Here is a 12068-nt window from a genome sequence, read left to right on the forward strand (position 1 = left end):
GTGACAAACATGTTTTGTTTTTTTATCATTGTGCACCCCCTGTGTCACAACGTGAGCAACTCTGTGAGATGATGCTGGTGTGTCCTATTTGGCCGAAAATAACAGTAATTCTTGCTGGGCTCCTTGAGCAGCTTGCAGTGCAATCTGTAGTGTTTTTCATTTCTTTCGGACCTCAGCTGGGCGACTGGCGACATAGAGTCAGAATGCAAATAAGGCAGACAAAGGCTCCTGCAGAGAAAAATACAAATTGGGGGGGACTTGTGTGATGTTGTGTGCACTGTCCACAGAGAATATTTAATGATTTTTGACCACTCATTTATGGAGGAAATGATATTTGACTCATCTACAATTGTTTCTGTGTTAAGAGAAAGGATTAACTATTCAAGTGTGGGCCGAATATCTAGTCTTTGTGAAAAAGCGTAACACTCTCCTCAATGGATGCATCATCGAAGTGATTCACAGCAAGGAAATTGCAAGTCCCTATCTCTGTGTACAAAACCCATCTAATAATCTAGTTTGCTCTTGTGAAATCTCTCTCCGTGGCGGCAGGTGCACGACTAATTCACTCTGGTGATATCCGTAATTAACTCGCGTTTCCATGGCGTTGCCACTACAGCCATCGTTGTGTGGTCTGGTGATCACGAGAAATTAGCCTGATCATTCATAGAAAGGTTAATGCGGGAACAAAAAAAAAGCAAGCCATTATTTCCTCGCAGCTCAGGTAATGGCACTTGACGTGCTGTGTCACATGTGTTATAAATTAACTATGCATATCTTGTCAAGAGTACAGCGGATCTTCGTGCACTGTGCTCAAGTAAAGAGTTTTAGTTGAGCTAATACAGCCCTACTCAGATGATGTAATATAGGATGTAGTAGTCCTAGAATAGTACATATAAGTATACAGTGTAGGCTACTCAATATGCACTGTGTACACATGCATACATTATGCAGTAGGAAGGAAGTCAGATGTAGTCGGAGGGAAGGCTGCAACAGAGGAAGAGAAAAGTAGGTTTAATTGTAGGAAGAATTAACAGATGCATTTATAAAAAGTTGGTCTGGGGAGGAAAGGGAAGCAAACAATGAAGGAAATCATTTCAATCAGATTTGACCTATTTTTGTGTTGTGGCCTAACTTTTGATTATATTACATATATATGTTCTTTTGGCTATTTAAAAAACAAACATTAAAAACAAAATAAAAAAATAAAATGGGTTTTAAGTTAGATTGTATTGAATAAAAAAAATGTTTTCACCAAACTGCAAACTAAACAGTAGGCGTATAGTATAGAATAATTGCAATCAAAATGAAAGAGGAATTTATTTAAAAAAATAAAAAATAAAACTTTCCAAAAAGTTCATGGCATTTCAAAGTGGAGATAAATCGATGCAGACAGTGTCAAGTAACGTGAATTAAAAGGTGGAAGCAGTTCAATACACTGGATCTGAATTTGGCACTAGGGTGCCCTCACAAATTGATGTCCACAATATTGGGGTAAAATTGCCTTAACGTGAATACATTAGACATAGAAAACCTGCATTAAATGATAAACTATTGCAATTGAAGCCGCTCTTATCATATCAAAAAGCTTGCATGCGTGTGTTTAAAAATAGCCGGCATTTGTGTCACGTTGATTTGTTGATGTTCCCTGGCTAAATCACCGGGTGGCACGAGAGCGACCGCTGGGAGATGATGAGTAAAACGTCGTCCTCTGGCTGCCGCGTCGGTCGAGGTCGTCGCCCACCTTTGGCCGTACTCGCTTCGAAACAACTTTGACGCATTAGCGTGCCTCACTTGAGGATGTGTGGCTGTCGGGCAGCGCACCTGTTGCCGCCCCATCGTCAGCTGTGAAAGGAAAGAAAGACCACATGGAGGAGCGAACCCAGTCCAACTCCAGCGGGCGTCACTTGGACGATGGCGCGGCAAGAGTGCAAAGCTCCCTGGCGTTTTCGGCACCGGTCTTTGCCGTTCTAATGGTGATGATGGTGACTTTGGTGGTCGTGACAGTTTTGGGCAACGCGCTGGTCATGCTCGCTTTCAAAGTGGACAAGAGTCTGAGGAGGCGATGTAATTACTACTTCCTGAATCTGGCAATATCGGACTTTCTTGTAGGTAGGTACACATTCGTTCGGTCTTTTATTTCTCCTTTCTTGAAATCTGACTTTAAATGGCGTGACTAAATACAGAAAAAAAAAATTCATTCTTTCGTAAACGTGTACACTGAGGCTCATCTTGCTAAAATACATATTTGATTTTCAACTTTGTGTTTATTAAATCAAGGGAAATTGTGGAATTATATAGGATACTGTTCAACCTGTGCATTTTTTATGGTCTCCCTCCCATGACACCCACACCCACACTCACATATTCTTCCAAGATATGAAGTTCATCCCATCTACCCTATACAGGAGCGTTCTGCATCCCGGTGTACATCCCTTACATCCTCACCGGCCGGTGGACGCTGGGCAGGGGACTGTGCAAGCTGTGGCTGGTCATGGACTACCTGCTGTGTTCAGCGTCCGTCTTCAGCATCGTCCTCATCAGCTACGACCGCTTCCTCTCCGTCACCAGAGCTGTGAGTAGTTCTTGCTGTCATAATGTATAGCTTTGGAATTTTCATTTGAGTTAGTTTTTATTTCATTTTGGTTTTTTTTATTTTAAATGCTTAGTTTGATTTTCATTTGTTTTAGCATTTTTGTTTTGTTGTTGCATATTTATGTAATTTGATGTATTTCTATTTGTGTGTAAGATTTGCAAAAACATCAGGTGTAGTTAAAAATAAATCAACAAAAGTATTATTATATTAAAAGCGATCATCCACAAATCAAATACAGGTAACAGTCCCTGCACTTTAAAATACAATAACTGCACACGTCTTAAATAAAGCTAGGACTGGTCTCGCTTTTCTTCCCTTGTTTGCCAAGTTGCCAACTTCTAACTTCTCTGACATAGTCTGCAACTTCTCGTGTAATGACAGGACAAACAGCCAAATTGTGTCTATTCCAGTGTTTAACCTTAAGATGGCGCCAAACACACGCTTTTTGCCCCAAATTCAAGCTTTCAACAAACATGCACTAAAATGTCAAAGTAATGAGCAGAACATAAAAAAAAAACACACAATGGAAGCACATAATTACAATGTTATCCAATTTGTCCAACATTATCCAACAATTTCAGGAAAAGTATAACATTAAAAATAATCTCGCATGATATCATTAAAACTTGTGAGAACCCCACCTTATAAATTTAATTTAATTTTTAGTGTATGAGATGACACCGAAGAGGATTATTCATGGGGGTTTTTCGTGAGAGAGCAATGCACCAACCCAGGCTAAATTTAGCTCGTTCCCAACATACAAGGCTTGTCTCTCAGTTGACGTTCTTGAAACCAGTTTCTATTCAGATGCCAGCATTTTACTCATACTAAACGTTCCTAAATTGCTTTGCCAACGCCATAAATCCCTGAATACTGATTCTATAATGGCAACAGTTTAATTCAGGAACAGATTGTCTTAATTTCCTATGTTATTTCAAAATTCACACAAATTGAAACAGATCGTGTTTAGACTTAAGGTTTCACTGCAGATGCCCAACGGCGTACAGTCTGTAGCTTTTTCTTGACTGGTCAGTGTGCCAGGTTAGTGGTGGGGGCATTGACACTACCACCACACCATTCTCCCAAATGGGCCCATCTGCACAGGTTAATCATGGCTGACCCAGCTCGGCCCTCTGCCACCCTCTAATGCGACTCTTTACTCAGTGGCAAAAAACAAAATTGGCTTTGGAAAAGAAAACACAGTAAACAGCAACTTCATAAGTTACACACACACCTTTTTTTTTTTTCTCATTTCCTTCTCCAAAACAGATGTCTTTTGTCGTACCAGGTCCAAGACTGACCAGTGAGAGGTGCCACAGGGCAGCAACATTGCTGGAAAATATACAGAAGAAGAAAGAGGAGTTGTGGCTAGGCTAACTATTAGCTTTGTTAAAATGAGATCGTGGAGTTTGAGTCAAAGTCAAGTTGTGTAATATCCTGTGCCTTTTGCATGTGAAAGAAAAGTTGTTATTGACTGAAGCTGACTTGTTGAGCAAGTGTCACAGAGGAAGCATCAAAGATGAATACATCGATTCAAGGTTTGATGAGACTCGGGGAAAGACAATCGCACCATTGCAAGGTTTGAAAAAGATAAGAAACGCAACATCTACAACGTTTGTCGTCATCTGTCAGATGCAGGTAAGCTAGCCATGTGAACTGTGAAGCTAAGCTAGCTAGGTTAGCATGACAGTTTAGCTCCCCAATAGCTAGTCAAACTTTGGTTATGCATTTAATTAAGAACACAAAAAGAATGGAGTGTAATCTTAAAACCATGCAATTCAAAAAGCAATGATTATTTAAGCATAGATATCTTACGCTTTGAGTACTTCTCTGGTTGTGAGCATGCCCACCATATTTGATGTGGCAAAGCCACCCGTAAATTTATGCATGTGACCTTCACTGAACTTCATAAAGCGACAACCTATAAAAAGTATTCTTCTAATTTAATGCATTCATTTCATCTGAGTTTTTAGAGATTATGGAAATGTTAATTTTAAATTTTACAGACTGCGTTACAATCAGTGAAAAATATTTTATCACTCCAATATGTTGTTACTGAGCAAGATTTTATTACTTGATTTACGGATTAATTTTCCCCCCGACAGTAACTTGGAAATTGCTTGAGACTTGAATGTTTTGACTTGAGATGTACTTGCACATTACGTGACTTACTATCACCTCTTCCCCACACAGCAGGATAATAGCTAGGTAATCTTCCAGTCATCCTTTTTCTGACCTTAATGGAAAGGAAAAATGTGTGCATAAAGAGATTGAATCCGCATCCACGTGTTGCCGAGCCAAAATGGAACGAGGCCCGGCGTCGTAGACAAAGGCAGCGTTCTCTTTCCTTTCACGAGCAAACACTTTACATCAGAGCGATGAATACAAATAACACCACAAAGAGAGAAAGAGAGATAGCGGGAGGCTCTCCTTTAATTAGCCAGCTTTGATCATTGAGGCCCTCCTCCTCCTCACGCGGCCATCGTCCTCACGACGTGGAGAGATCAATCGCGCCCGAAGCAGGCCACTGGCCAGCCAAACAGCATTCTCCTAAAAGCCTGCCTCTGTGAACGCTGACAGACAAAAGGTCGTCAGCAGTGACACGACAAATTGTGTCTTTGAAAGGAAAAGATGGAGTCAAATTAGATGCAGATTCCCTATTTTAAGGTTGGGCACGAGGCGAGTACACTGGGAAGTGTTCGCTACAAGGGAACACACTCGACGTACAGTATACAAATGATTATGTGCGTTGAGAGTTAGTAATATGGTATTTGACTTCAGTTTGTGAAAGTAAGAATCACATTTAACTGTTTTACTTTTTGTTGTTGTGCTGTACGTGATAATAATGTTAAGTTAAAGGCATTGTACTATTCTAAGAAACTGGTTATGAAGCAGAATTTTGCAGCTGTGCTAATTATTAAAGAGGACAGAAAGAACATTTTACTTTTTAAAGTATAAGTACAAGCCTGCATACCAATCTAACGTGAAATTAAACAAATCACTTATTTTGTTATTTTCTTATTTCTGAAAATGCGTTAGTGAGTGAGCTGCACTTGCACAACATTGCTATGCAACAATAAGCAGGGGTGGCTTGGCACAAGCGCCATTCATTTGCAGTCTGGACACCTAGAGGTAAACATAGATGTTACAGATCCACTCTAACATAAAATATACAGTAATTTCATAACAATTCATATATATATATATATTAGGGGTGTTAGAAAAAATCCATTCGGCAATATATCGCGATATTACAGCGTGCAATTCGATATGCGGCCGAATCGATTTTTAAACTGTCATTTTTTATGTGAATATTCAACAATACGTCTTACTTAGGGTTAGGATTCACACATTAAGCATGGAAGAATGTTATATTAATGGAACATTAAGCCTTAATATTTTATTTCAGTGCGGTTCAAACATGAGACAGACTGCAACCTGTTTGTTAAATGCAGTGGCTCACTTATAAGCCTGAATTTTCAGATAAATAAATACATTTTCATACAAATCTTACAGTGTACATGTACAAGTTTACTGATTTGTATTTTCCAAATTTGAGTAAAAATAAATAAATCGCAATAATCAATTTATAGATTCGTATCGGGATTAATCTGTATCGAATCGATCGCCAGGTACTAGGCAATTCACACCCCTTTATATATATATATTATATATATATGCATATATATCGGCTTCGCCGAAAACGGCGGGAAAAAAATTATGCCAATTTTTACTATCATTGCATTTCTTCTTTTCTTTTGGCGAATCAGTTGCCTCCATCTAACCCTGTCCTCTGCATCCTCTGCTCTCACACCAACTACCTTCATATCTTCTACATCCATAAACCTCCTCTTTGGTCTTCCTCTAGACCTCCTGCCTGGCATTTGGAAACTCTGCATCCTTCTGCCAATATATTCACTATCTCTCCTCTGGACATGTCCAAACCATCTCAGTCTATCATTGCATTTATTATAATTAATTAAAATTATAATATTATTATAAAATATTTATTTAGCACTGGCATTTCAACCAAGCACAATATAAATTGAAATGTGCCCACACCGCAGACATGTTGGCTAATGTTACATTAAACACCAAACGAGGGTTGAGCACCTTATAGTCAATGTAGTTCGCACAGGCGGGCACGGATGCGTGCGGCGGGACAAGGTGTGGCGCACTTAAAATCGGCACATTCACATATTCACCAACGTTTAAAAATAAATACATAAATTTGTTCGCACCAGCTAATCGGCTTTGGGAACGGACTGCAAAGTCACACACAGCGTCCTGTACAGGTCTGTCGCCACCCGGAGATAGCGCTAAGTGATTCCGTGTTTAAAACTCTTGATAGCAATAGTGCTAGCATTAGCTAAAGTATTTAGCACGGCCAACGGGATGCCGGTGAAAAAGTGGAAGCGTTCGAGGGGCTCTTAAAAAAAAAAAAAAGGGAAGGCGCTGCAGGAGAAAGAGTGGCTCACCTGTACTGCAGTACACGGCAGTTCTGTCTTTTTTCGACCCGCTTAAATGTTGTACACCAAGCGACACCCCTCTCCGGTGTGCGCAATGACCCCGGGAGCTGCTGCGACCGACCCGTGCAAACTCATATGGTGAAAAACCAGCGAGAAGAAAAGGTGGACACTCACCCCCGCGTTCGCTGTTTAAATTCAAACAGACGCTTGCGTCACCACAACATCCTATTTCGGTCATACTCTTTCGGTAGTGATGGGAAAACGAAGCTTCATGAAGCACTTGTGATATTTTTTGACTCCTCTAGATGGTGCTCTTGGTTTAAATATAAAGGCTAGTGCAAAGGAAATTGATTACATTTCCACTGCATCTTTCAACCGAGAGTGCCATCTAGAGGAGTCAAAAAATATCACAAGTACTTCATGAAGCTTCATTTTCCCATCACTATCCTTCGGCTTTAATTTTATTTCAGCCGAATGCGGCAAATTTCCGGCCGAAAATTGATCTTATTTCTGCTTTTTTTTCCCTCTTTTCTCCGCAGGTGAGTTACCGGGCCAGACAAAGCACGTCTCATCCAGCCATCATCAAGATGATTGTGGTGTGGGTGCTGGCCTTTGTCCTGTACAGCCCGGCCATCATATTCTGGGAGCTGGCGGTGGGCCGAAGTCGGGTTCCAAATGAAGAGTGCTTCGCCGAATTCTATCACTCCTGGTACTTCCTGCTGTGCGCCTCCATGCTGGAGTTCTTCTCGCCTTTCATCTCGGTGGCTTTCTTCAACCTCAGCATTTATCTGAACATACGCCGGAGGAGGCTCCGCTGCAGGGAGGCCCAGCTCAACCTTCAGTTAAATGAACCCGTGTCTACCCAAGGGGAAGCTAACTCCTTTTCCCACACCTGGGGGACGGGAGGGAAACTGGCCGTGAGGGGCTCCGTCCACTCCCCGGCCTCGTCTCCCAATTTGGGCAAACCGGATCCGGCGAGCAGCAGGACGGCCCAGCCTAACCGTCTGTCCAGAGATAAGAAAATTGCTAAGTCGCTCGCCATCATTGTGTGTGTGTTTGCCATCTGCTGGGCACCGTACACCCTACTGATGATCATCCGTGCCGCCTGCAGAGGGCGATGCATCCCGCATCACTGGTATGAGGTCACCTTCTGGCTCCTGTGGATCAACTCTGCCATTAACCCTTTCCTCTACCCACTGTGTCACAGCAGCTTCCGCAGGGCCTTTGCTAAAATTCTATGTCCAAAACGGCAAAGCTCGACCCCCCCTTTAGCCGTGCTTCGTGCGGGCCAGTGACCGTCATGACGCTCGCCGGATCCGGTTGACAGCCCAAACTGTGAAGTTTTCCATGTAATGCATCAAATCAGCATTATGGTCTTGTATGTGTGTAAATCCTCATCAAGAGTGAGATTAATGTGCTATCTTGCACATATTTTTCATTTTAATAAATGTCTGAAATGTTTACAATCACTAAGTCAATGTGCCACAAAACACTATTTAAAAAAAAAAGTCTCCATTTTCAATGAATTGCTTATTGTAACTTACAAACTTCAGCCTGAACTCTATCATAGGAATGTATTTGCATAAAAGAATAAATGTTGCTATCACCTTGATGTTGCCATTAAATAGAGGTTTATGGAAAATCCATCTATGATGCCATCGTGCTTGTAAAACCCATTTTCCCCCTTTCGCTTTTGCCATTATCACTTTTTTAAAGGACTATATTATACATTTGAACAATGACGTAACATGAATATACCATAAATCTCCTGCAAAACAACCATTTGTACAGTAAGTTAGACTGTATCCTCACTTGTATTCTTGCTAATGTTAACATTTTGCATTACACGAAAATAAGACAGCAAAAAATAAATACAACGTTTACAACATTGATGACTATTGTTTCCTTTAATTGTGTTGAGGCGAGTGTGTGTTTGTTTCTTATTGCCACTAGATGTCACTATTTATCTTTGCAGTTTTTCAACGTGTGGCACGCTCCACAGCTTCAAAGCAGCGTTGACCCAAATTGCTCTCGACTGACTGCAGCGAGTGCGTTTGAATTAACACTTAAATGCAAAGTAATAAAAGTATTTGCACCAACTTCTTGAGTGATTTTAGCTTCAGGCAGCCGATGTCACCTAATTATCCCTGAGGTACAAAAGTACACTTTTACATTATAAGTGCATCTACTGAATAGAATAGACTTTTATTTGTCATTGTGTACACAATGAAACTTATTTCAGCAGCATCCTTGCCTTCGACATCATAAAAACATAAATGATCAACAATGACATATTTATGCACAACAAATAATAAAATAAGCTCTAATGTCAATATTATGTCCATTTGAAAGTGGCCAAGTGCATTTATTAACTCATTAACTGCCATTTACGCCTATAGAGGTAAAAAATTCATTGTAACGATTTCTATTAGTTAAACATTTTTTTCCACTTTTGTCAAAGGTATGAAAACCTAGAAAAAAATAATTAAAATTTTTAAAAAATTATCACCCGACGCCCCTAATTTTTTTATAATCTTTTCTTTTTTTAATCGTGAGTTAACTAGTAAAGTCATGCGATTAATTACAATTAAAAAAATTAATCACCCGACGCCCCTAATTAAAAAAATATATATTTTCTTTAAAAAAAAGAAAAGATTTAAAAAAGAAAAAAAATATTAAGCAGATTAAATAAGACAAGCTCCCAAAAATGATCTTATATTATGTGGACATGATACCTTTAACACTCCAGTAAACGTGGCCGTTGCGCAATGTTTGCGTATCAATGTTTATGTCACGGTAAAGCTACTCCACTTAAGGGTCTTGTATAAGTATGACTTTCATCATAATGCTGGAAGTCCTTTAGATTTAAATGCTAGTTTCACCTGACATGAATTGGGTGCTAATAAACCTCTGGCTCCAATTCACAGAAATACAGTAACCTCTACTGCATTTATACATTTGTGCCTAATTTCAAAATGTAGATTAAAAAAAATACTCTACCTCCTATGCATGAACGCTATAAAAAATGGGGAGTAATATTTATTTGATAACAAATTAGCAAAGTTTTTCACTCAAAAATTCTAAGTACATTTTACAAGGAGAGTTTTGAGTACATCTGACAAGTTTATGTAAGCTATGTAAGCGTTGAGCAACAAACTCACGATCTTCAGCTTGGGAGACGGACAAGCTACCACCTGAGCAATATACAGCAATATACTAACATGCAGAAGGAGTGGCATGGCTCAGGTGGTAGAGTGGTTGTCACCCAAGCTGAAGGTCATGCGTTTGTTCCTCACCGCTTACATTTTTTTTTGTCTGTGTTTTTTAATGATCTTGTAAAATGTACTCAAAACTCTCCCCGTAAAAGTTACCTACTCCCCCCACCCCCCCTTTTTTTTATTTTACAGCGAAAATTAATTTCAGAGTTTCCCCCCATGGCACATTTTCTACATTACAAAATCTATTTACACAAAAACTATCTGCAAAAATGTCACAACACCAAACAAGAATATCACACAGCCCGCTTTGGCCAGTTTATGAACAGGAACTAGAAATGATTAGAATAGAAAATTGTCATTAATTTCATGCAATTTTAGCTTTTGGGGAGGGTGATTTTATGTAGGTACTTGTGGTATTGGTGACTACTCAAGAGTTGAGTTGAGTACCCGTACTGGTATTGGTCTGAAAAAGTGGTTTTGAACATTCCTAATCTTGTCTGAACTTTACTTGGGCCTGTTTAGTTGCAAATTTTAAATAACATTATCATATTTCTTAAAGCAATTTTTCTGTTGTCTGTTGTATAGTAGGAATGGCAACACAGGTTCATTGAACTTTCTGCCACCTCGGGTGAGAGTCCTTAATTGTTCTGCCCGTCACTGTACATCACTGGCATAAATAGATGAGCAAAGATAATTTATACTAAATCAATAATAGTGATCTGATTCATTAAGTGAAATTGAGTATTTCACACTCTGGTGGGTCGTCAATACAGTGGTTGGAAATCACTACTGGATTATGTTCTTTTAAGCAGAACATGCACATTTTACCCACTTCCTTGACAAGTTGCGCTTCTTCCCAATGTGCAGATTGAATTATTGCTTTCCGCTTGATAGATTCCAGGAGTTTTGTCCAGATGTAGACTCACTGGAGCGGTAATTACGCCATCATGTTAAATAGCGGGGGTTACATTTTGCAGGTGCCAGGGTCCCACGGGGGACTCCCATTGTTCAAATTGTCACATCTGGGCCCCTGGTCAGGTGCTGGGAGGACAGGCACAGCTGCAGGGACCAGGCCTCTGCACCCCCGTACTCGGTGCTTAGGCCGACCCACCCTCATGCCCAAATGGGGGATGGGGGGTTCGTTTGGGCCCAATTCCCAAGGGATGACAGCGCTGCATTTATCAGCAGAATTGAGAGGCTGGGTTTATCCGTGAGCGTGAGGACACTTGCACTGTGTGCACTTCTACCAGCGGGAGAGCCGCTATTGATTTTGATGATAGATTGAAATGTCATGGCATGTGTGCCACAGCGCGAGGGTACGGGCTGAGGCTGCGTTGGGAAATCGTCACAGGGATTACATTGGAGAGCTGTGAAAAACATGGATGAAAGGTGTTAATCTGGTAAACATGTCTGCATGCTTACGTTTCAGCTGCTTTTTTTTTTTCTTCTCCCAGCCTTAATTAACAGTCACTGGTTTTATGGGGGGGGGGGGGGGGGGCTTGCATGTCTGCATCTAAGAGCTGTGGCCCCTAATGGAGAGCACCTGTGCCCTTTAAGTTTATAGAGCTGCATTAGAAGAGAAGCAGCCGGTGATCAGAGGGAAGGGGGGAGACTGTGAAACAACCCCTTGAGAATATTTCAACTGCTTTGTTAGAATGACCTAATACTGAAATCATCTCTTGTCTAATCTTATAAACTGTGTGGCCTTCAAAGCGGGCCTAAAATAAAATGGGGGGTGAGTGAGCCTGCTGTGATGTTCAGCATGACACAACATTGCACGCAACAAGG

At 40.5% G+C, this 12068-nt stretch overlaps 1 protein-coding gene and 1 long non-coding RNA gene across 2 annotated transcripts; one reads left to right on the plus strand and one right to left on the minus strand.

The window, feature by feature from the left end:
* The first annotated feature begins 1670 nt into the window (after positions 1-1670).
* Positions 1671-8954, plus strand: LOC147181160 (histamine H3 receptor-like). The gene is made up of 3 exons (XM_086099127.1): positions 1671-2109; positions 2406-2572; positions 7602-8954. The coding sequence occupies exons 1-3, from the start codon at positions 1866-1868 to the stop codon at positions 8355-8357; spliced, it is 1167 nt and encodes a 388-aa protein (XP_085955253.1). The 5' UTR covers positions 1671-1865; the 3' UTR covers positions 8358-8954.
* On the minus strand, positions 2416-4462 carry LOC147181161 (uncharacterized). The gene is made up of 3 exons (XR_015097433.1): positions 4409-4462; positions 3828-3925; positions 2416-2570 (listed from the first exon to the last, which is right to left on the minus strand). It is a non-coding gene; the product is annotated as an uncharacterized LOC147181161 (long non-coding RNA).
* Positions 8955-12068: the final 3114 nt, after the last annotated feature.

The sequence above is a fragment of the Leptonotus elevatus genome, chromosome 1 (genome assembly GCF_054856555.1).
Source record: "Leptonotus elevatus isolate MCC_2025b chromosome 1, RoL_Lele_1.0, whole genome shotgun sequence".
Classification (NCBI taxonomy): domain Eukaryota; kingdom Metazoa; phylum Chordata; class Actinopteri; order Syngnathiformes; family Syngnathidae; genus Leptonotus; species Leptonotus elevatus.

What these genes read in the sequence shown, in the direction of transcription:
- LOC147181160 (XM_086099127.1), top strand. Translation starts at nt 1,866, where the DNA reads ATGGAGGAGCGAACCCAGTCCAACTCCAGCGGGCGTCACTTGGACGAT. An exon ending in AATATCGGACTTTCTTGTAG is followed by an intron (nt 2,110 to 2,405) that starts GTAGGTACACAT and finishes TACCCTATACAG; the next exon opens with GAGCGTTCTGCATCCCGGTG. An exon ending in TCCTCTCCGTCACCAGAGCT is followed by an intron (nt 2,573 to 7,601) that starts GTGAGTAGTTCT and finishes TTTTCTCCGCAG; the next exon opens with GTGAGTTACCGGGCCAGACA.